The 24,982-nt window shown below is 42.3% G+C and overlaps 1 protein-coding gene across 1 annotated transcript; it reads right to left on the bottom strand.

The window, feature by feature from the left end:
- Positions 1 to 1,776: 1,776 nt before the first annotated feature.
- Positions 1,777 to 24,730, bottom strand: LOC130872818 (interleukin-18-like). Its single transcript, XM_057767096.1, has 6 exons — positions 24,556 to 24,730; positions 16,221 to 16,306; positions 15,069 to 15,080; positions 12,228 to 12,365; positions 11,072 to 11,202; positions 1,777 to 2,516 (listed from the first exon to the last, which is right to left on the bottom strand). Exons 2-6 carry the CDS (start codon positions 16,300 to 16,302, stop codon positions 2,292 to 2,294), a joined length of 588 nt encoding a protein of 195 aa, XP_057623079.1. The 5' UTR covers positions 16,303 to 16,306; positions 24,556 to 24,730; the 3' UTR covers positions 1,777 to 2,291.
- Between the last annotated feature and the right edge of the window lie 252 nt (positions 24,731 to 24,982).

The raw sequence follows: 24,982 nt of genomic DNA, 5'->3' as shown, positions 1-24,982 counted from the left end.
AAAAAAAAAAAGAAAGAGAACAGCCCACCTTGAGAGTGAGAGGCTCAGCCATGAGCCAACAGCTCAGACACCACTGGAGGAAATTTTGAGGCTGCTTGAAGCTGTGACTACAGCCCAGCCAGCTGTTGGGTTGAAAACTGTCAGTACAGCAACAAGGTTTCCAGTTGTGAGCAGCTGTTTCTGTGCACTAGGTAAATTAGAATTCTCTTGTGCAGCAATCAGGGGGTGAGAATTGGAAAAACCAACAAGGAATATGGAGCAGGCTTTATGAGGTTACATTTTCTCCTCATATTATAAAGCCCATGTGTTGAGAGAAGATGGGAAGAAAAGAAGCAACTGATGTCTAAGAGCCAGGAGAAAGAGCAGAAGCACGAAGTGCTGCTCCTTCAGAGGAGAGAGTGTCTGCAGGAATAGGAATGACCCAAAATGTTGTGTGGGGGGTGGGGGTGGGGAGTGCATATGGGGGGGGAGGGAAAGGCCTCATGTCTGAGACGTGATGTGTGAGTGAGGAGGCGAGGTGGAAGTGAGTGGTGGACACATGGAGAAGTGTCAAGTACTCCAGTGCTGTATGCCACTTTGTGTCATGTGATCCACACAGCTACCCTATGGAGGAGGCATTTCTGTGGTTTCCAGTGTGAATGTCTGTCCACTGAGCCCCCAGAAAGAGTATATCCATGTCCATATCTCTTGTCCATTTTGGTTCTTAGGTTATGGAACGAGATTCAAAATGAGGGTGTCTGACCCCCAAATCCAGTCTCCATCACAGCACTGCACCCCACTCTTTAAGGGGTTGTCTGACTCTGAAATTCAGACTCTCTCATGGTCTCCACCCTACTCTATAGGTATCAACCATCAGGAAACCGATGAGAAGCAAGAGAGAACAAAACTGTCCAGAAAACATGTGGTCCCTGGACATAAAACCTGCAGTGGGGGTGTCAGGCAGAAGAATGTGTTCAAGGCCATAGTGAGACTCAGATTCAGTGTCAAGGAAATGATTGAAAGACAGCAAAGAGGTCAGAATTCAGTCCTTCAGGCCTAACTGCAAACGGACCAGAGAGTCATGACCAGGGATGATAAAATAAAGTTGCTGTTAGATGTGTTCTCTGCTTAGATTTTATTTTTAACTGTGTGTGTGTGTGTGTGTGTGTGTGTGTGTGTGTGTGAGAGAGAGAGAGAGAGAGAGAGAGAGAGAGAGAGAGAGAGAGAGAGAGAGAGAGAGAGAACCAGAAGGTGTCAGAGCTGCTGGAGCTGGGGTCACAGACAGCGTGAACTGCCTAATAATGTTGATTTGCTTCAACTTCTCCCAATGAAATAAAATTGTAATGGCTAAGACAGCACATAACGCAGTCAGCGAGATGACACAACAGATAAGGGCACTTGCTATGCAAGCCTCACGATCTGAGTTTGAGTCCTGGAACCTGGAACCTGGAACCCACACAAAGATGGAAGGATAGAACTGACTCCCCTCACTCAGGGTGGCATGTGCATACCCCAACATATACACAAGAGACCTCTGGAAGGGGTCTGGAGAGATGGCTCAGTGGTTAACAGGATTGACTGATCTTCCAGAGGACCTGGGTTCAATTCCCAGCATCATCCACATGGCAGCTCACAACTGTCTGTTAATTTCAGTTCCAGGGAACATGACACCCTTTGAAAAAAACCTGTATGTGTATGTATATATATATATATTATATATATATATATATATATACACACACACATATAGGTATAGGTATGCATATATATATGCATATGTATGTATATATGTATGTATGTATGTATGTATCTCTCCCCTCTGGAAGAGTAGCAAGTGCTCTTAATAACAGCATTCTTTTTACCCCATAAGTGCTACCTTAAAAATATCATAATTAGTATCATACTTTAATGGCATGTTGAGGGCATTATTAGTATTTATTTCACTGTCATGTGAATAGATTTGCTGGAAACTTGATCCCCAGTATAACCATGTTGAGGTGGGAGATGACTAGATCACGTTGGTTCAAGCATTGGGAAGGGCTGAAGCTCTCTCAAGAATGAGTTGCTATGAAGTGAGGCTCACCCACGTGCTAATTCACATGCAGCTGATTCCTTTCCTTTTATCTTGTATGTTGTAATGCAGCCAGGGCCATTCACCAGGACGTAGGAATTGGACTAGACATGTGAGACAAATGAACCTGTTTGCTTTATAAATTATGCAGTCTGAGGTATTTTGCTATGGCAACACAGAATGGATTATCATAAGGCTCATGTAATCTAGTCATCTTTCTTGTACAAAAAATACTTAATGCCTAACTCTGAGGTAAGGTAGTAACAGTGAACATTACAGATTTATCCCCATTTTCATCCTTCTTTTTCAATGTGAGTTTGAAAAAATCACCCTCCTTTTCACAAGCTAGAAAGTGTCCTTTGTGCATTGAAGATTCAAACTGCATCTTATTGTGTCCTGGAACACCTCTCAGAAAGAATATGAGATCACTTTTAGTATCATCGATATATTCAGGTGAATCCATTTCCTGTGGAGAAAACACACATTACATAGTTTTTGTTGTTGTTCTTGTTGTTGTAGTTTGTTTTTTGAGACAGGGTTTCTTTGTGTAGTAGTCCAGGCTGTCCTGGAACTAATTTTTAGATCAGGGTGGCCTTGAACTTACAAAGATCTGCCTGCCTCTGACTCCCAAATGCTGGGATTAAAGACATGTGCCTTCACCACTTGGCCCAACATTACATAATTTTTGTTTGTTTGTTTGTTTGTTTTCAAGACAGGATTTCACTGTGTAGCTTTGGAACATGTCCTGGAAATGGCTCTGTAGACCAGGCTGGCCTCGAACTCACAGAGATCTGCCTGCTTCTGCCTCCAGAGTTCTAGCATTAAAAGCATGTGACACCATCCCAGACTACATAATTTTACAGATATAAGCAACTGAGCCTAGAGTGATGGCTTCCTGCTCAGGTTTCTCAGAGTCTGGTATTTGGCTCTTGCACCCACATGGGGAAACTCACAAATGCCCAAACTCCAGCACCAGAGAATCCAGCTCACCATCCTGGCCTCCAAAGAAACACATGTACACACAGTTGTGCATCAGAAAACAACATTTTTTTAAAATGACTTTAACAATTTTTATATGTGTACTATAATACTAAAGCAGCTTTACTTTTTTCAAGAGTTAAGAAACTCTTTGAAGGTAGGAGTGGTGTAGGAGGGTCTTCTTTGTATGTGTTGCTTTCATTGGTCAAATAAAGAAACTGCCTAGGCCTTTTGATAGGGTAAAACTTAGATAGGTGGGGAAAAGAGAACTTAATGCTGGGAGAAAAAAAGGAGACAGAGAGCCACCATGGAGTCAGCCACCAGATCAGACATGCTGAATCTCTCCTGGTAAGCCACAGTCACGTGGTGATACACAGATTTAATAGAAATGGGTTAATCAAGATGTGAGAGTTAGGCAATAAGAGGCTAGAACTAATGGCCAGGCAGTGTTTAAATGAATACAATTTGTGTGTTGTTATTTCAGGGTATAAGCTAGCCGGGCCGCTGCTCCTATTACAACATAGGGGTACTGACTGCTTCTCTTTAATTCCTAACTTCCTATTTTCCTGTCCGTTCTGACCTTTTCCACCTGGCATCTTCATCAACACACAGGCCTCCTGGATCCCCCATGCCCAGAGCTTCCTTCTCTTCTCTTCCACCAAAGGGAGTCCAGGTATGCTAATGATGAAGAGAAGTTCTAGCAGAGATGACCATCTCATCGGGCTAGTTTCAGTTCCTGTCTTCTTTCGTTGTCCTTGGCTAACACACTGACGGGCTCCCCCTTTGGCTCAGTAGCTCTAGTTTCTGAATCATCATGAGAGATGCAGGAGGTGTCTGAATCTCAGCTCCTTCTTTTTGTGATCCTGATATACACGGTAGTGTGATTAGACCAGCAGCCATTCTTCAGCTGAGTCTTGGGTTCCCCCAATAGCCCAGCTGCACAGACTCAGGCTGTGGCTCCTGACTCTGCTTTCCTGCCAAGCATGACAGTGCACAGTAGTCTGCCCTGAGTTTAGTACAAGCACTGATTCCTGTATGTTTTGTCCAGACACCAGGGTCCTAGTCAGGATTAGCTGACTAGAAACTGTAGTCTCTCCCACCGGAGCTGCTAGGAGTGCCTGGCTTTTCCTATTCTTGCATCTTGTCTCCCTTCCAGGATGTATTAGAAAATATGAGAACTGCTCAAGGTTCTTCCATGTTAATTATAGAACTGATAGTTTGGAGTTGATTTTGACCACATGGCAGTAAAGATCCCCATGATCCTATGGACTGATTGAGAAATCTCTAAATTTAAAAATGCATTCCATTTTCTTAATATGCAGAGAAGATTCTGAAGGTGTGCTTTTAACAGAACTAGTTAAATTGACAGCCATAGTTCTTGGATATTTACCAACTTAGTATGGGCTGTGACAGACGGTAGTATGAGTTGCTTTCTGATTAGCACCTGCTTCCAAAGCTGTGCCTAGTCAACTGTTCGTAGCCACACCTGTTGTCAACGACTTTGAAAGATTATATTTAGATATTGGCCCCTTGTATACACAGAGACTGCCTATAGCCGCTACTTTACAGGGAAAGACAGTTAAAGATGTTCTCTCCCAACAAAGAAATCAAGGCCCAGAGAGGAGGGCTGCAGGGCCTCCTGGAAGCTGCTTTGGGTGTGGTCTTATGGCACATCAGGTCAGGCAGTGCCACACACAGATAGATAGCACACACAGTAAGCCCAGGGAAGAACAAGGAACCAGGGACTGTGCTGAAGTTGCAGGAGAGAGAAACAGTGAACTAACACATGTAGATCAAAGATAGATGCCTAAGGGAATCAGTCCCCTGCCAGAAATCAAGCAGAGGTGGCTTGCCTCAGGCCCCAAGACAATATATAGGGTGATCCAGCAGTCTGTTTCCCTCACAAGGAAATCCATTCAGGTCCTTTGCAGAGCAACCCCAGGCAATGCAGGGCTCAATCTCAACTCTTCCTTTTACAGTTTAACTCCTACATGGGGATGCAAGCTCTCTCCACTGGGGTTTATGGACCTTTACCGGAAGACACTGTAGGATTATTATTGGGGAGAGGTAGCACCGTCATGCAAGGGATGCTTATTGCTTCTGGAGTCACTGACTGCTGATTTTGAAGGAGAAATCAAGGTTATGCCTCATTCACCTAATGGAGTCACTGTGGTAAAGACAGGCCAGAGATGTGCACAATTAATTTTACTTTCTAACTAGAAATCAAGTCAAGGGAGGTAAAAGAGGAGAAGCTGGGTTTGGTTCATCTGATGCCAACTGGCACTAAGTCATATGTCCACAGTGACCAAACTCACTTTGTTTATAAATGGAAAAGGTACTTCTGGTCTTCTGGATACTGGTGCGGATATTTCTGCTATAACTCCCAGCCAATGGCCTTTAAGCCTAAAATGGAGACTATTACACAGTTACAAGGGATTGATCAAACTCAACATCCTGAACAAACGTAGCAATGAGCTTTATTGGAGAGACAGAGAGGGCCATGAAGAAACTTTTCAGCCATACTTTTTTCCTCATTTACCTGTAAATTTGTGGAACGGAGACATTATGAACCAAATTGGGGTATATTTATATTTCCCCAACACAGTTATTGCTAATCAAGTGTTTCAGCAAGGGTTGTTATCCAATGAAGGACTGGGCAAGGAAAATGAGGGAAGGATTGATCCTATCATACCAAGCAGAAGTGCTCCCAGGGCAGGATCAGAGTATTTTTAGGAGATGCCACTGCACTCCATACAGACCATTTATTTGGAAAAGTGACGAGCCTGTATGGTTTAACAGTGGCCTCTACCAGAAGAAAAATGACAAGCTGCCCAGCAGTTAGTGCAGGAACAGCTGGATAATGATCACATTATGTCCTGGAATTCTCCTGTTTTTGTGATTAAAAGGAAGTCGTGAAAATGGAGATTAATATATAATTTAAGAGATGTTAATGAGACCATGCAGCCAATGAGGGCTTTTTATAGCCTGGATTGCCTTCTCCTACAGCTATACCAAAAAATACTCATAAGACTATTATAGCTTTAAAGGATTGTGTTTATACTATCCCTTTGGCATGTCAAGATTGTTAATGATTTGCATTTAGTGTTCTGTCAGTTGATTTCAAATAGTCAGTGAAGCATTTGCCTCAGAGCATGGCAAATAGTGCTACATTATGCCAGAAATTTGTGGTTCGGGCTATACAAAATGTTATAGACCAATTTCCACAAGTTTATATTATCAGTCATATGGATGATATCTTGCTTGCCTATAAAAATGAAGAAGTTTTGCTTGAGACATATGGACAACTTTGACAGAGTCTTACCCATGCAGGGTTGGTTATTGCCCCAGGGAAAGTGCAAAGGCACCCGTCTTCCCAGTATTTAGGTCATATGTTATCCTAAAGAAATGAAACCTCAGAAATTAGAAATTAGGAAGACTAGCTTACAGAATCTGAATGATTTTCATTGATTGTTAGGAGATATTCAATGACTGAGACATTATTTAAAATTCCCCACAGTGGGGAGCCTAGCCTGTTTGGATGCTCACCTTCCTGGACCTGGATGGAGGGGGGAGGACCTTGGACTTCCCACAGGGCAGGGAATCCGGACTGCTCTTCAGACTGGAGAGGGAGGGGGAATGGAGTGGGGGGAGTGGGAGAGGAGTGGGGGGAGGGGGAAAGGAGTGGGGGGAGGGGGAGGGAAATGGGAGATGGGGAGGAGGCAGAAATTTTTTCAATAAAAAAAAATAAAAAATAAATTCCCAACAGTGTTCCTTGAGCCATTAAGTGAAATTCTTTTCTTTTTAAAATTATTTATTTATTATGTGTACAATATTCTGTCTGTGTGTCTGCCTGCAGGCCAGAAGAGAGCATATAGATCGCATTTCAGATGGTTGTGAGCCACCATGTGGTTGCTGGGAATTGAACTCAGGACCTTTGGAAGAGCAGGCAATGCTCTTAACCACTGAGCCATCTCTCTAGCCCCTAAGTGAAATTCTTTAGGTGAGCCGTGACCTGAATTCTACCAGACAGCTTACAGACTCTGGTAGACAGGTACTGATACAGGTGAAATATGCAATACAAAACAGCAGGTACATTATAATAATTATGATCCATCTAGGCAGCATGTATATTACCTAAAAAAAAAACCTATTCCCACAGTGGTATTATGGCAAAAATGGTCTGCTTATATGGATACAACATCCCATTTCGCCAGTCAAGGTATTAAACACTTATTTTGAAGCAGTAACTTGTTTAGTACAGAAGAACAGGATGGAATCTGGGTGATATTTTGGCAGGGAACCTACTGTGATCAATATTTCTTACACCAAGCAACAGATTGATCTGTTATTTCTAAATAATGATTCTTAGGCAATTGCGTTTGCTCAATTTGAAGAGCAGACTGATAATCTTTTCCCAAATGATCAATTGCTGCAAATCACACACCTACATTTCTTTATTTTCCAAAAAAATTGTAATGAAAGATCCCTTAAAGGATGCTAGGTTAGTTGTTACGGCTGGTTCTTCCAATGGAAGATCAGCGTATGTTGTTGATAGTAAAGGACACGTAGTGCAAACAGATCCAGCCTCAGCTCAGATAGTTGCTCTGTGAACTGTTGCTGTACTGTTCCAGCTATTTGCAGATAAGGCATTTAATTTATAGATGGGCAGTAAGTACATTTTTAAAGCTCTTCATGTACTAGAAATAGTTCCATGCATTAGGACTAGTAATTATCAAGTTAAAATGCTGTTCCAACAAAATCATGATGCCATTCATGAAAGAAAATTGCCAGGCTTTCTGAATCATACTAGAGCAATTCAAATCTTCCTGTTCCATTGGCTGCAGGTAATTCTTTAGCTGACAAACTTACTCAAATGATTGCTTTATCTCAAGTTGAGCTTGCTCCATGATTACATGCTCTATATCATTAAAATAGAATAAGTTTGAGAAAGCAATTTGGATTAACAAGAGAAACTGGTCATCAGATTGTTAAGCAATGTGATATAGGCCCACAATTTTACCTGTACATTTTCAGGAAGGCCTGCTTCCTAATCATTTTGGCAAATAAATGTTACTCATATTGCAGAGTTTGGCAAATTAAGATATGTGCATGTGACAATCAATACATACTCAGTTTTATTTATGGCCACAGCACAGACTAGAGAAGCTACTAACCATATGATAATTCATTGCTTAAAGTGTTTTTCATATATGGGAATCCCTAAAATTATGAAGATGAACAATAAGTCTGTATATGTTAGTGAAGCATTTCAGCAATTTTGTTCCCAATGGAATATTGAACATAAAACAGGCATTCCTTATAATCCTCAAGGACAAAGAATTATGGAGCATGCCCATGGCTCCTTGAAAACACAACTTCAAAAGAAAAAACAGGGGAGTTATACCCTCAGTCTGTGTTGGAAAAGACATGATCCTGTTTTACTATGCCATTGGGGTCATGTTTGTGCTTTTTTTCACAGGAAGAAAATACTGCTTGAAAAATAGAGAAGTGCCAGCCCTGATGACATCATAGATGCTGGTGTCCCCATAGAAGAGTCGGAGTGAGATTCCTGAGTCTGTGTTCCTGACTTCCTTGGTGCCATCATGCTGCTGCCTGAGAAGGGATGGAAGATGGTGGTGATGGTTGGTGAGTCCTAGCTCCTTGGTGGACCTACTGCACAAACTTCCAGACCTTAGTGAGTCCTATTTACTTTGGAGCTGGACCAAGAATGCTGACTAAATATTTGGCAGTTTATCCATACTATATCTTGGGACACAGAACTCATTTTGCCAGTATGGTGTTCAATCTGCTGTTGAAATAAAAGGACTAAGAACTGAGACCTCAGAAAATTTCCCATCCAGGGGAAAGAGACTTGTTAAAGCAATGGAACACTATTACGGAAGCAAAGAGTGACTGAAGCCCTCTTCAGAGATGAGGAGGAGTGGCATGAAAATTTTTGCTGCTACTCAGAGACTGGGATAGTTTGAACTTACCTTTGGATGTTCAGAGCAGCAATGCAACTGAACTATAGGAGAAAAAAAAAAGACTCATAGCTCACCCATCACAGACACCTCCTCTTGTCTTTTGATTAGATTGGATTTTAGAGAAATGTGATTTGACAAATTGTGTGTTTATTGTTAATTTCCATACTAGAATTATGGTATTGAGCTGTCAATGTTCGCAACTGCTTTAGTTAACTATGATGATGTTACTGATTAGAAAAAGATTATAACTTGTCTGAGAGAAATTTGACATGGAAAGTCCTTAGATTTGATATGTTTAATAAGACAAATTTGGATTTTGATGTAGCTAAAAACTGTTAAGGACATTTTAGACCAATTAAAAAAGTCCATCCCTCTTGATCATCCTCTGCTCTTTACTAGGAGATATTGTACCTATAGGAATATATGTATCACAAAGCATTATCTACTTGCATATGACTATGTAGTTGTTGATGAACTCTCTTGACAGGAAACTGGCTTAGAGGTGCACAGCGCCTAGAGATGCACTCTCCCTTAACCCTTCATTTACAGAGGCTTGTAATCAATGGCAGGCAGATCCCCCTCCCCAGCAATCTAAGACAGGATGTACATGACAGAATGTATGACGGGTAAGTCTGAAAAGTGGAAGAGGATGCCCAAGCCAGGCACAGTCTGTCCTGTAGCAGAAACACAGGCTTTATTAAATAAATTAAAAGGGGAGGAGATTGTGGAGGCCCACAGATACGCGTCCTGTTCCACATAGACCAAAGGTCAGAGAGTTGGAGCTTATTCTCACTCTTTCAAAGTTGTTGACAACAGGTTGGCTACAAACAAGAGATCCTGACCTAGGGTGTGATTTCTTGGTCTTTTGGACACTAAGATGGCCCATAGAGGTGGATCCACTCCACCCTGACCAAAGTCAGAGAATTCAAGCCTATTTCTGCTCTTTTATTTTAAAACAGGGGGTTTGAATAGGGAGTGGCTGCCTACAGGATACTTGGTTTAGAGTGTATTAACCGCATATCCTGCCAAAAACATCAGAATGCTTAACTCAGGAAATAGTGGCTCGATGGCTCAAATATTGAAGCAAGTAATTGCTGTGGTTGCCCTTTGTGCAGTGTTAAAGCAGTCTTTTGCCTTCTCCCTCCTCCACCTTTTGGATTGGGATATATAAGCAAATGAAAATGAATGTGGGCAGATTCAGTATTCAATATACATTGTATAACCCTCCCAGTTCTCTGTCCCTGTGTTTCTTTCATATCTTTGTTCCTCCTACCTAATTTTTCTAATCCATATGCCCCTGCCCTGGAATGTATGAACCTGTCGAGACTGGACCCCAACAGTAAACCACAACTCAGGGAGAGATGATCTAGGACCAAGCTGAAGTTTAAAATCTAAATGAGAAGTAATCCTTGAACACAAACTCTAGTGATATGACAGGGAAATGAAGTTGGCTTTTACCTGAAATCAGCCTATGGCAATGATGGATATGGTCTGCATTAATGGGAGACCCTGAACATGGGTCTTGGTATAGTGACATGCACCTGTAATCCATGCAGTAGAGATGGAAGTAGAGATGGAAGGGTTAAAAGTTCCAGGCCACCCTCAACTACATAGTTTGAGATCAGTCTGGGATACAAGAAACCCTGTCTGAATAATAAAAAAAAAATTCAGCTGGGGCCTTGACTGATCATCCAGAGGTCCTGAGTTCAGTCCCCAGCAACCACATGGTGGCTCACGACCATTTATAATGAGATCTTATGACCTCTTCTGGTGTATAAGCAAAGCATGCAGGCGGAAAACTGTGAACTAATAAATAAATACATGTTTAAAACAAACAAAAGAGCATTCAGCTGTATCTTCCTCTCTGACAGACTCAGAGACAAAATGAGACCACCGAGTATCATCACACTAGACTGAAGGGGTGGACAGCTCCCCATACTCATCCACTTCAGTGCTTGTGCTGCTCTTTGGGCTCTAGACAAAAGGTTGGCCTGAGGATATCTGACGTTTATAATTTGTCCATTAATATAATTAAAATCAAAGTGAAACTGAATCTTACCTTAAAAGAAATGCCTTTGTCCTTACAGGAGAGAACAGACATTTTTTCATGCTTCACAGAGAGGGTTACAGCCTCTCCCCTTGAGTGATAATCTGTATACGAATGTATTATCAGTCTGGTCTGGGGATTAGCTGAAATAAATATTAATAAATGAGACCATTAATTGGAATACTTCCCCTCCCCCAAACTGGCATCTATAGAAATTTAACCAAAGAATAGGTCAGTCACAACCATGCAGTGAAGGTTTGGCCTGACGGCCAACACACCTGAAGCCCAGCTGGCCACACTCCCCTTAAATCACACTTACAGGGTGTATAAACCATAGGTGGGCAACATGAGTGTGGTAAAGTATTCTGAGTGTGTTAAAGATATTTTGATATTTTTCTTGATTTCTGATATTTTTCTTGAGTGTGTTAAAGATATCACAAACCCTGCCAGGTGTGGATATAGACACTTATAATCCCAGCACTCTGGAGGCAGTGGCAGGTGGATCTCTGTGAGTTTTAGGTCATCCTGGTCTACAAAGTGAGTTCCAGGATAGCCAGGGATACATAATGAGATCCTGTCTCAAATCAGAAATAAAGCCAATCATAAAACAATGTTATTCTGAGCCTAAAGACTATGTTTAACTGTTGAATGTCCAATGGAGTATTAAAGCATTTGTTGAGGCAAAAAACTTAGGATAGGACTCTTTTTTTGTTCTCAAGAATATACATTCAACTAGGCCCCAAACTGGGATATTTGGAACTTATGTCTTGAGAGACACTCTCATGCTCTGGTGGAAGAGATATTCTTTTGAAATGCTTGTGTTTTACTTTTCATCTGAGTTTTGATGGTGCCAGCAGTATGCTCAGCTATAACCAGTGGGGATGAATGATCCAATATGAGAAGGTTATTCTATGGAGAATACCATTGATCTAGGGGAACCGGTGATACTCCCATAGACTCAGAGTGGGGTCACCTCTACCAGTGTCTTTATTGCATCTAACCCCCCCCCCGCTCCATCTAAAAAAAAGGGTGCTCTCTGAAGTGGAATTCCATTTACTACTGTGACTTTCCATCTAAGGACAGGACCTGACATTTGTAAATGTGGGCAGTAAATGGAGTGGGGAGAAGCGGGTGGTCATCATGTTTTTAAATAGGCAGAGAAAAGTACCACGTTGGTCAGCATCAGGCATGTCCTCAAACACAGCTTGCCTTTCTTTGCCAATGACCAAGAGAACTTGGTCATTCATATCTCGTATTACACAGATTGTAGATCGACTCTTGCAAAAGTTGTCTGATATCAGGTCTCCTATAACACACATTGAATCATTAATGGTAAGTTGTTTTATTAGATCCACAGACACACCTAGTAATTCTGTTTGCGGAGTCAGCACAACCCTCTGCTCTAGAAGCAGCAATGAACAAGTTCCTCTGTTGAGCTTCACTGAGCTCCTAAGAGCACACCGGGTTTCCTGATTGCACTCAGAACTACTGTCCCTCCAAAGGTTCGAGTATTTTACTTCCTGGCCAGTCTCCTTTGTGTTCTTACACTTTCCTTCCTGCTGTCCATTTTCTTAGACATCACAAACCCTGTAGTCTCCTTCCTCTGGGACTTCTTCCCTAGCTGATCTTCTGCCTGCCCTTTCCTTCATAACTACACCTAGTAGTGCTTCATTATAGCATCTTGTTAGTGTGGGACCCTCACCCCTTGTTCTCAAAGGGGCGAGAAGAAATTTCCTAGCAGAATGTTTTTCCAGGAAGATAGTGGCCTCCCCCTCTCCCACCCGGGAGAATCCGAGCACAAAGTCACTGAGCTCAGTCCAGCCAGCCACCTGGAACAGGATGATAAAGATGGCCTAACTCAGGAACAGTGGCCTTGCTCTAAGAACAAGGAAAAAGCTGACTTAACAGAATGCGAGGGAGCAAAAGTCCTTGCATCCGTGCCAAAGCAGCTTCAAAGATTCTCTTTGTGGTTATGCCTGTAAAAGCTTACCCCACAGAGGAGATACAACTCTCTCTACCTCACTGTAACAGGGATGGAGATGAGTTCCAAACATGTTTATATTATGCTGATTAAACCTTGCTTATTACAGTCTGGGCCTCTCTGGTGGTCTCTCTCTGGGGGTTGTAATCTGGGCACAACGGTTAGTACCTTAAATCCTTAAACCAGATGCGAGGCGGTGGTGCCCACACTTAATCCCAGCACTAGGGAAGCAGAGGCAGGCAGATCTCTATGAGTCTGTACCTGGTCTACAGAGCTAGTGCCAGGATAGCCAGGGCTACACAGAGAAACCCTGCATTGAAAAACTAAAAACCAAACCAAAACAACAACCCCCCCCAAAAAAAACACCCCCCCCCCAATCCTCAACCTACTTATGCAAATATGAGAGCTGTGCCAGCACAGGCTGTCACTTGCCAGTCCTTTGTTTCCGGTTGAGCTCTGTCTCTCACAGCTGCAGTTTCAAGTCTTCTTGCTCTCAGGATCTTTACCCCACCATCTCTATTTTCCCTGTCAGGGAATTCTCTATTTTCTCTCTCTCTCTCTCTCTCTCTCTCTCTCTCTCTCTCTCTCTCTCTCTCTCTCTCTCTCTTTATTGTTGTGGACTATTCCTTTACACTGTGTGAAGATGTGTCTCTGTGATTGGTTTAATAAAGTGCTAAATGGCCAATAGCTAGGCAGGAGGTATAAGGGGGACTTCTGGACAGAGAGCTCTGGGAGGAAGAAAGGTAGAGTTGCCAGGTGGAGGCTGAGGGAACAAACATGCAGGAGGAGAGAGAAAAGCCATGAGTCACATGGTAATACATAGATGAATAGAAATGGGTTAATTTAAATTATTAGAACTAGTTAGGAACAAGCCTAAGCTAAGGCCAGGCTTTCACAATTAATAATTGTTTGGGTGAAAATGTCACCCCAGCCTCTACTTGGGTGTAAAGTTCATTTTCAAGCCCCCTCCCCTGGGAGCTACCTCTGTCTAGACTCCATCTTTGAGAAAGTCTACCAAATGATGACCCCTCCCCAGAGATGCTCATGACCACTCCCACAGGGTATTTAAACTGCCCCCCAGAGAACAAACGTGTGGTTTCCTGGTCTTCTTTCCCCATCTCCTCTCTGAGGGCCTGGAAAGCCATCCAGGAGTGCTGGCATCCATTAAACCTGGCCTTATTAAAATTCAGTTTGATTTGGTATGATTTGGACCATTGGGTCAGTGGAAAGGTTTATAGGGATACAGAAACTTTTCAATAATATTTCAATGTCATTTTTGTGAGCTGGAACCCCAAAAATTCCATCTATTCTCTATCTATATCTATATATTTAAATTATATATGTATATAATTTATTTATTTTTCAATACAGGGCCTTTTTGTATAGTCTTGGCAGTCCTGGAATTTGCTCTGTAGATCAGGATGGCCTCAAACTTAGGGATATGCCTATCTCTGCTTCCCAAAATGCTGGGATTAAAGGTGTATTCCATCACACCAGACTAGGGAATTATCTCTTGCTAGTACACTTATAAACTCAATGGAAGGACCATTGAGGCTTTGATTTGCCAACCTGCAGTTCTGCTCCCTAGATTTTATTCTGAACAAACAGTGAGACATGTGCTAATGCTGTTGTACATGAATGCTGCTGGGTGTGCTGCTGTAGTGTGCTACACTCAGAGGTGAAGGCAGGAGGGTCACAGTTTGAGGCCAGTCCAGGTGATATAGTGACTTCTCGGTTAGTGTAGGCTACATAATAGCAACCAGTGTCAAAACAAACCAGACAACAGAAATGTCCAAGCACCGTGCAAGGGTGCTATAATCAGCAGAAGTAAGACAGAAACAACCTAAGTCAATTAGCTGAGGAACTCAAGTTTTAATATGCTCTCCCATAGAATTATCTGAATTTAATGTAACTGTAATTATTAAATACCAAGGGATACATCTTTATGGACAGTTTCTCCCAGCAGACAATAGACGTGTCAAAGTATCTTCTAATTTGCAAAGAGAGAAAAATAATTTTATACTTTACCATCATCTTCGGCTAAAGGGAGGAAAAAGAAACATAATAGGTTAAATTATATAGTTCAGCTCATCATGTCCCTTCCCCTCACTTTTAGAACTCTACTCTTCATTCCATACCCCTCTCCCCCTTTTCAGGGTCTGGCTAAAATGCTCTGACTGCCTTCCAACTCACTTTGTAAACCAGGTGTCCTCCAACTCACAGATATTCACCTGCCTCTTCCTCCTATGTGCTAGGATTAAAGACATGTGCCACCATGCCTACCCCCACTCCTCACCCCTAAACTCTGTATAAGGGTGATGGGCTCTGTTGACCTCCATTAGGAATATCATATGACAAGCATTCATGAGTCCATAAAATTAAGTTTATTAGGGTTTGTGTGTACACAAGTATGTTAGGTTTAAATTTAAATCTAGGACTGGAGAGATGACTCAGTTCTTAAAACTCTGTCTGCTCTTCCAAAGGACCACGGTTCACTTCCCAGCACCCACATGGCAGCTCACAACCTTCTGCAACTCCAGTTCCAGGGGATCCACACCCTTTTATGGCCTCCAAGGACACTGCATGCACGTATTGCACAGACATACATACAGGAGAAACAAGTACACACATAAAATAGCAATAATTAACGATTTAAATCCAGGATTTGTAATTTCAGTACATAGCTAAAGTATTTTTTAATAATGTGGCAAACTTTCCTTTTATGTTTATTGTTTAAATGCAAGACATCTAAGGATTTTCCTTGAAGCTTCCAAAGAAAGCTGAACTTTCAGTGAAGTCAAGTCGCCCAAGGAATCTTAGTTAAAAGAATTATTTTTTTTTTGGTCAAATCTATTAACATGAATGGTGTAGACAGAACTCTAGGCCTAGAATCTCATAAATTGCATTTGTTTTGGGAAGCAGTGTTTCCTCAGTGGTACATTTTCATGAGGGCACCAGACACCATTTTGGTGACAAACTGCTGGAGTGTCAACCCAGGACAAGGGGCAGGGCACTGGAACTAGGAAATCCGTTTTGTTTAGTTTTTTAGCGGTCTTAGGGTGTCATTAACATTTCAGTAGAATTTGATGACAAACAAGAATCCAAGTTCACTTTTTGATTTCCTTTCTAGTTGAAAACCTGTACCCGAGTCCCACATTTATCTTATTGGTTTAGACTTACGTGTAAAGTAAAGTGTGTTGTCAATAAATGCTATTTCCCTGAAGTTGATGCACGAGCCTTCTTCCAAGATGGCAGCCAACATTATTCTAAGGAAAGCAAAGAGTTACCCGTGAGGAGACAGAGATTGCTCTTTGTACACATAAAATGAACAGACCTCTTACCTTCTTCTTTTTGGTTTTTTAGATTTATTTTGTTTGCGTGTATGTCTGTGCACCACAGGCATGCAGTTCTCATGGAGGCCAGAAGAGAGCACTGGATCCCCTCCAGCTGGAGTTACAGATGGTTGTGAGGTCCATGTGGGTGCTGGAACTGAACCCCAGTCCTCTGGAAGAGTAGCCAGTGCTTTTAATGGTTGAGCCATTTCTCCAGCTCCTTAATACTGCCTTCTAAACCTTCCCATTTGAAAGTCACCTATCATTCAGTATGCTGATGAACACTGCAATGTTTAATACATGTGAAGCAGGAGTCTGTAGCACGCATGCTTATGTTCTTTACAAACTGTTAGCTATTCGGAACCAGGAGAATGCTGTCTCATAATATTTTAAAGGCTGACTCCTAGCGAATACTGGCTAGGAGTGATATGAATCTCTAGTGAAAATATGGCTCCCTAGTGAATGATTAGTTTTGTGTTCACTGGGGATGCTAGAAATACTGGGGACCAGTTCTATCTGAACTGAAAAGCCAGTGGCCTCCTGTAGATGAGATGCTGAAGGTTCGTGACCTCCCTGCTACAGTGGTAAAGAAGAGGAGGAGACAGAAGGTGGCATTTCCACCTGGCGTTTGGGGCAGGGTGGCAGAAGGTTGAGAGGTTCTGACATTCGGTGGGTTTCCTCCAAAGGCAGCAGCAGCTTTTGACCTGAAGTCTGACTTGTCTGTGTTTGTGCATGAGTATTACATAAATATGGTGTTTCTGCAACAACCTCCGTGTATTTGCTTTCCCCTTTCCCTCACCCTACTCTGTATTTCTATGTGTATGTCTTTCCAGAATTTTGTCACGGGGTAAGGGTTGGCCATGGAGTCCTAAGTATGAGAAATCTGTGACTTTGGGGAGAAAAACAAGACATATTTATTCTCATTTATTTCTAAGCTGAAATGTAGCCCTCCTCCTGGGGTTATGAAGGAACAAACCACAGTGCCCTGACCCTGCTATTAGTTGAAATGCTCACTTATTAGCAGCCACTGTAGGTACCTGGAGTCTTGAGATGGCTTAAGCTTTATCACCTGAAATTTCTTTAGTAGATCTTGTTGCTCTATTAATCAGGAGCACAAAAACAGTACAGAAAATTGTGTGTGTGTATGTGTGTGTGTGTGTGTGTGTGTGTGTGTGTGTATATATATATATATATATATATATATATATATATATATATATATATGTTTTTCTTTTTTTACAAGAATGGTCTGGAGTTCGAGGCTATGTAGTAAGATGCTACCTAAGGCCCTGCCTCAAAAACCACCTCCTTGGCTTTTAATACCCATCTAATTTAATGCGTTTCCTGCATGTACTTTAATGTGACAGTGATGGGCTTGATGAAAGCAGCATCCTCAGGTCTCTCTGGTCCTTCCCGTGGTTACTGGAAGGTTCTCTTGACACCTTCCTCTCCTGTAGTACCAAAGAGACTTCTCTGAAGTCTCTGTCTCCTGAAGGCAGGTTCACTAAAGAGGAATGCAATTACCTTCAATCATTTACTTCTCTGTTTTTCCCTATAGAGATGGGGTCCTGTAGAAATCATAGTCCTCCTGCCTAGCTGCTGGAGTGTTGGGATCCCAGGTGTGGCCTCCTTGTCTGCATCTGATCTGTGGTCATGTTCCCCCAAGTGTATTTCATCCTGCTCTAAAATCACCTGCAAGCCTTCTCTGTCCTCTCTGAGGAAGGAATCCCAACTTCGCCCCTCTGGCTTCGGTAAGTTATAATGTTTCAGGTAGCTCAGGTGCTTGTACATGTTAATTGTCTCTTGTAGCCTTTGCTACCGATAATCTGTTGATTGCAGTCTTATTTCAGCAGACAAAAATATGGGACTTTCAGGGGAAGACTTGGAACTACCCCTACACCACAGCAGGTTCTAGGGAGCAGCTGGTGTCCTGTGTGGGGTGAGGAAGTTAATGAATGGAGCTCCCAGGACTGGGTCTGAGTCACAAGTGTTAATTGTTTTTATGGTTTGTAGGCACCAAGAATCGTGATGAGAGTTGGTGTCTATGTGTCAGTGCCGGAGGTGGGGCCTTGTGGAGGAGCCCACAGAAAGGAATGGATTAGTGCTTTTCTCAAGAGAGGCCACTTTAAAGATTATTTATTTTAACTCTCTCTCTGTCTCCTGTGTGTGATTGTGTGTGTGTGTCTGTGTGTGTCTGTGTTGTGTCTGTGTCTTTGGATCCCCTGGAGCTCTAGTTACAAATGGTTACAGATCATGTGTATTTATTACTTTTAAGTCTCGCTTTCTGTCTCCCTCCCTGTCCCCTGCTGCTTCTTCCTCTAAACTGTCTAACTTTAGGTATTCTCTTATAGGTATAAGAAAATGGAGTTAAACAGTAGTATTTAGAGGAATATTTATAAATTTATACTTTTAAGAACTCATTAATTTTTATAGCATAATCTGAGATTAAGCACTTACAGTAGAAGAAAATAAAACTCATTTAAAAAACTCAATTTTCACGAAACCAACCTAAAGTATTAGTTACATGGTAGATATTTAACAATTTGATGTAGCTTCAGTTCCTTATATCCAAAGGAGAATAGTTATTAAGCATATTTTATATTCTAATCAATGAATTGGTAAAGGAACTGAATGTGCAGTTTTCAATGAATACAAATGGCTGAAAGATACATGAAAAAACAGGTTCATACCTTTAGCTGCCAGAAAAACACGAATTAAAGATGCATTGAGCTGCTGGAGAGATGGCTCAGTGCCCGAGAGCATGTACTGCTCTTCAGAGGATCTGAGTTCAGTTCCCAGCACCTACATCAGGTGGCTCACAATTGCCTATAATCACCATCTTCAGGTGACCTGATGTCTCCAGCCTCTGTGGGAGCAAATACTTACAGGCACACCCTCCACAGTTGCACAAGCACACACATGATTTAAAACTATAAAAAAAATACTATAAAATTACATTGAATTTTCATTTTACCCCACTCAGAATTCCTATCATCAAGAAAACACAAGAACAAAATAGAAAGAAAATTTCTAACAAAGCTGGCAAGGATGCAGAGAAAAAGGAAACTTCTATGTTCCTGGCAGAAATGTAGCTTAATTTAATCTCTATGGAAATCACAATGGAGGTCTCTCTCTCTCTCAAAAACAAAAAGTAGAATTATCATATTATCCTGGTGTATCACTCCTGGGTATAGACCCAAATAAATCAAAGCCACACACAGCGGGGATACCTGCATATATAGCTGTGTTACTCATGGCACTGTTCCCAGGGCCAAGTTATAGAATCAGTTGGTGTCCACCAGCAGATGAATAGATAAAGATGCATATTCACACAATGGAGTATTATTCAGCCATACAGATGGATGAATTACATTACTTGGTGGAAAAATGATTGAAACCAGAAGTCACCACCTTAAATGAAATAAGCCAGACTCAGAATGACAAGCATATTTGTTGTTAGTTTATAATGGCTTATGTTGTCTTCTCTAATATATATAAGATCTATTTTTCTTTCTTCCTTTCTTTCCTTCTTTCTTTCTCTTTCTTTTTTGTTTGTTTGTCGAGATAGGGTTTTCTCTGCGTAGTCCTGGCTGTCCTAGAACTTGCTCTATAGACCAGGCTGGCCTCAAACTCAAAAAGATCCACGTGCCTCTACCTCCTGAGTGCTGGGAATAAAGGCATATCCATCACTGCCCAGCTCATATTTTTCAAAAATAATTTTCCTGGAATACAGCAAACGTTATGATTAAAAGTTGGATTTTTAAATTACTAGTATTTACTATAGTGAATGTTCAATTATTTATTGAGCTTAGAGGACTCAGTTACCCTAAAAATACTACTCCCATGGCTGGAAAGACAGATCAGTATTTAAGAGCACTGACTGCTCTTCCAGAGGACCCAGGTCCATTCTTAGCATCTAGCTCACAACCATCCATAACTCCAGTTCCAGGGGATCTAATGCCCTCTCCTGGCCTCCACAGGCAGCAGTTGTATAAGCAGGCAAAACATCCATATACATAAAATAAATCAATTATTTATGAATTTACCACTCCTAAATGGGTCTGGTGGTACATGTCTGTACTCCCAACATCAAGAAGCCAGAGCAATAGGATCATGCATTAGAAAGAAGCCACCATAGGCTACATAGTAGGACCTTGTCTCAACAAAACAGAGGTTGGGGATGTGGCTCAGTGTTTAAGAGCTTGGCCGGCACGCACAAGGCTCTGGCCTTTAAAAATTGCAATAACAACATCGAAACAAAACATTCTTCCCATAGGTCTTGAACTTGTTTACACTTTAATTACTAGACATGTAATATCAGTCAACTGTGGGGCTAGAAGCTGGATTAAATTTGACCAATTTTTGTTTCTGGATTCTTCTGTTAGATTTAGCAGACTGGTTCTGAAATAGATGGAACTGAAAAACTTTCCTAAAGTCATACACACAGTTTTAATGTTTATGTCTGTGTGCATTTTTCTGGGTAGGAACTTCATCCTTTTGTCGGGTTCTCTTAGAGCTACCGGGCGGTGGTGGCTCACACCTTCCCTCCTAGCACTTGGGAGGCAGAGGCAGGCAGAGGCAGGCAGATCTCTGTGAGTTCAAGACCAGTATGGTCTACAAAACAAGTTCCAGGACAGCCCGAGCTGTTATACAGAGAAACCCTGTCTCAAAAAAACAAAAAAGAAAGAAAGAAAAGAAAATGCGTAGAGCCTGTGTTGTGTTTCACTTGTCTAAAGGCAGCCCTTGTGTTTCTTTTGTTTGGCATTGAATTGTAAATGGGGAAGAAGAAGGACATAACCTTCAAAGGTATTCTGAGACCTGTGCTTCTCTTTTATTTGGCCAGCTTAAACTGTTTTTTTAGAAATACTGAGTTTTCTCTAAAGATTACATAGTTATTAGTATTATTATTATTATTTTAAAGAGGTCCATTAGTGATCGCTAAATTACACTCTCGTGATACCCGTTTCAGTGAAATCCAAGACTGCCTGTATTCCACAGATACGTAGCCTGCCTTCTTGCCTTTAAGAAAGTGTCTTGTGCTCAGAGACATGACGGATATGCCATCTGATTCTGCGTTCAGCATGGGTCTGCTGGCATACTGTTTACGTGCTGATTGTGTAGCCATCGTGTGATTGGTTGACGTGTTTGTCGTTCCTCACGTCTGTGAATCTCCTCTTTCTTGTAGCTGGTTCCAAGGCTGCCTCTCTCCACTGGACTAGCGAGAGGGTTGTCAGTGTTCTGCTCCTGGGCCTGCTCCCGGCTGGGTACTTGAGCCCCTGCTCTGTGGTAGACTACTCCCTGGCTGCAGCCCTCACCCTGCACAGCCACTGGCAAGTACAACAGTCTTTCTGCATTGTTTCTTTGATCTGTTGGTTGCAAATCTGTCTGTCTGTCTGTCTGTTCATGAAGAAAGCAATGAAAGTCTAGATTCTCAAGACTTCTAGAAAACTTAAAAACATACAAACAACTAGCAGTGATTAAATAGATCCGGGTACGTGGGAAGTTTATTAATATTTAAATTATTTTGAGTCAGGATAACCGGGCTGGCCTTAAACTTGAAATTGTCTCGACTCAGCCTCAAGTGCTGGGATTGCGTATGTCTACTTTTGTCCTAGCTACTTTTCTGTTGCTGTGAAGAGACCCTACGACCAAGACTTTATTTGGGACTTACAGTTTCAGAGGGTGAGTCCATGACTGTCAGGGTGGGGAGCATGACAGCAGGCAGGCAGGTGTGACTCTGGTGTCGTAGCTGAGAGCTCACATCTTGATCCATAAATCGGGGCAGAGAGAGAGAGCCCTGGGATGGTGAGAGTTTATTGAAACCCCAAAGGCGCCCCCAGTGACACTTCCTGCAAGGCCACACCTCCTAATCTTCCCCAAAGAGTTCCACCGGTTGGGGACCAAGTAGTCAAGTACTCAAATCACTACAATCAGAGTGCCCCACATGCATCCCTCTGCTTGTTTGCTCTCTTAATTTTAGTAATCTTTGACTTCCAATCTCTTCCTCCTGTATCCTTTTTTTTTTTTTTTTTTTTTGAGGCAGGGTCTCTTGTAACCAAGTATGACACTGAACTCCTGATCCTCCTGCCTGCAGCTTCCAAGTACTGGGGTCACAGACCTTTGTCATCAAGTCAGGCCTTTCTCCTGTACACTTTTATTTTTAAGATTTATTTATTTATTATGTATACAACATTCTGCCTCCATGTATGACCGCATGCCAGAGGAGGGCGCCAGATCTCATTACAGATGGTTGTGAGCCACTATGTGGTTGCTGCGAATTGAACTCAGGACCTCTGAAAGAGCAGCCAGTGCTCTTAACCATTGAGCCATCTCTCCAGCCCTCTCCTGTACACTTTTTGAGATGGTCTTTCACTCTGCATACCTGGCTGACCTGGAACTTAGTAGGTGGTCTAGGCTGTCCTTGAACTCTGCCTCCCTTGTCCTGGGATCACAGGTGTGCACTGCCACACCTGGCACATCCTCGTGCTGTCCGAATTATTGTCATTCCATTGTGTCCTTTAAAAAAAAGATTTATTTATTTATTATATATACAGTGCTCTATCTGCACGTATGCCTGCAGGTCAGAGTAGAGTACCAGATCTTATTATAGTTGGCTGTGAGCCACCATGTGGTTGCTGGGAATTGAACTCAGGACCTCTGCAAGAGCAGCCAGCACTCTTAACCTCTGACACATCTCTCCAGTACCTTCATTGTGTTCTTACTTATTCAGAGCTCATATTTGGTCACCATCCTTAACCACAGCAGTAATCTCTATATTGACCCCCCCTTGTGTTTGATGCCAATACAGCAGCCCCACTATCCTGTTAAAATGTGAGAACCTGGTGCAGTTATTTCTTGTTTTTTTTGTGACTTTTACTTGAATGTGTATATGCATGCAAACTCTAAGGATAGTGCCCATGGAGACCAGAAGAGGGCACCAGATTCATTCTCTCTCTCCTCTCCCCACCTTCCTTCCCCCCCCCCTTTCTCTCTCACACACACACCACATACACATTCACACTAATAGTGCAGTGCTTATGGTGGCGAGAAGATGCCAGCAGATAAACACACACACGTACACACACACACACATTTGTTGAAACTAACATTTAAGAGCAGCCTTAGCAGATTTGCAGCAATGCCTATAACCCCAGTCATTTAGAGACAGAGATAAGAAAACGAGTTTGAGACCAGACTACTCTACATAGTGAGTCCCTGTCTCAACAACAAAAACAAACTGAAAAGTTGAAGCAGATGAAAAGGAAGCTTTTCTATAGCTGCCTTATAATTTTAGAATAGTCCAAAATGATAATGGATTCTGATTGCATTAGTGTTTGCCTCTTTGTTTGTTTTTTGAGACAAGGTTTCTCTATGTAGTCTTCGGCTGTCCTGGAACTTGTTCTACACCAGGATGGCCTGGAACTTCAGGGATCTGTCTGCCTCTGCCTCTCAAGTGCTGAGATTACAGGGGTTCTCTCCACCTCCATGCTCTGTTGGCATTGTGTTATATGATGTCCCAGTCAATAAGCGTCTTAAGCAGGGAAGTGAGTTAGTAGAGAGCATGAAGCGTATGAAAAAATATTAGTCACAGGAGAGCGGACCTGTGGGATGGGGACACAGCTTTCTCTGTGGGTCAGTCCCATGGCATTGCAAATCCCCACATCTGTTGCTCAATTTCTCAGCTGCAGACACTGAGCAGAGGGTAAGCTGGCACTGAGCCAGCTGCAGCAGCCAGTGCCAGGTGCTCCATTCTGTCTGGAACTTCCTCTCTCTGCTGTCACCAGCACGAGTGACAAGGAATGCCATGACAGCCAACTGTAAAGGAAAGTGATGGAGACAGGGACTCGGAGAGGTGGCAAAACTCTCCTGGGGCGATGATTTGGGATAAATTTAATTCTAACTGGGAGGTGATTTGAAATGAATTAGTTCTAATTTAAAGGTGATTTGGAATGAATTAGTTCTGTGCTCTTAAACAAAGGGACAGAGTTGAGATTGTGTGACTGCTAATGAATTATTCAGAGAACTAGTTAGTAATAGTCTGTGTCAAAGTCCCTGAGTCAGGGCTCTCTAGAGTAGCAGATCAGACACAGTGAGTCTCTCTCTCTCTCTCTCTCTCTCTCTCTCTCTCTCTCTCTCTCTCTCTCTCTCAATATATATAAAGGAGATTTGTTAGAATGACTTACAGGCAGTGATCTAGCTAATCCAACAATGCTGGCTATGAGAGACGTCCAAGAGTCCAGAAGTTGCTCAGTCCCCAAGGCTGGATGTCTCAGCAGGTCTTCAGTAGATGCTGGAATCCCAAAGATGAAGGCTGCAAGGCCAGTGAAGGAATGGACTTGCTAGTAAGGCAAGAGAGAGCCAGCAGGCAAATAGCAGAAGCTTCCTTCTTTCCTGTCCTTATATAAGCTTCCAGCAGAAGGTGTTGTTATGGTTTTCGTCTCTTTAAGAGACAAGCCACACCCACTCCCTCCCCCATCCGCTGAGCCAGGCTGATCTTCAGCTTCCTGCCTGAGCTCTCTCTGTCTTCAGTCTTCCTCTTGGAGAGGCAGCTTTGCTTCTGCCTTTCTCCCCACTTCTCCGCCCCGCCTCTGTGTCCTGTTCTTCTCCTTA

Source organism: Chionomys nivalis, chromosome 4 (genome assembly GCF_950005125.1).
Source record: "Chionomys nivalis chromosome 4, mChiNiv1.1, whole genome shotgun sequence".
Lineage (NCBI taxonomy): Eukaryota > Metazoa > Chordata > Mammalia > Rodentia > Cricetidae > Chionomys > Chionomys nivalis.
This window is presented reverse-complemented; position numbering and strand designations above follow the sequence as displayed.

Coding starts and splice junctions, on each gene's coding strand:
- LOC130872818 (XM_057767096.1), bottom strand. CDS start 16,302: ATGTTGGCTGCCATCTTGGAAGAAGGCTCGTGCATCAACTTCAGGGAA. Junction 11,203..12,227: donor GCCTGATGCTGACCAACGTG/GTACTTTTCTCT, acceptor TATTTATTTCAG/CTAATCCCCAGACCAGACTG. Junction 2,517..11,071: donor ACAAAGGCATTTCTTTTAAG/GTAAGATTCAGT, acceptor TTTTCTCCACAG/GAAATGGATTCACCTGAATA.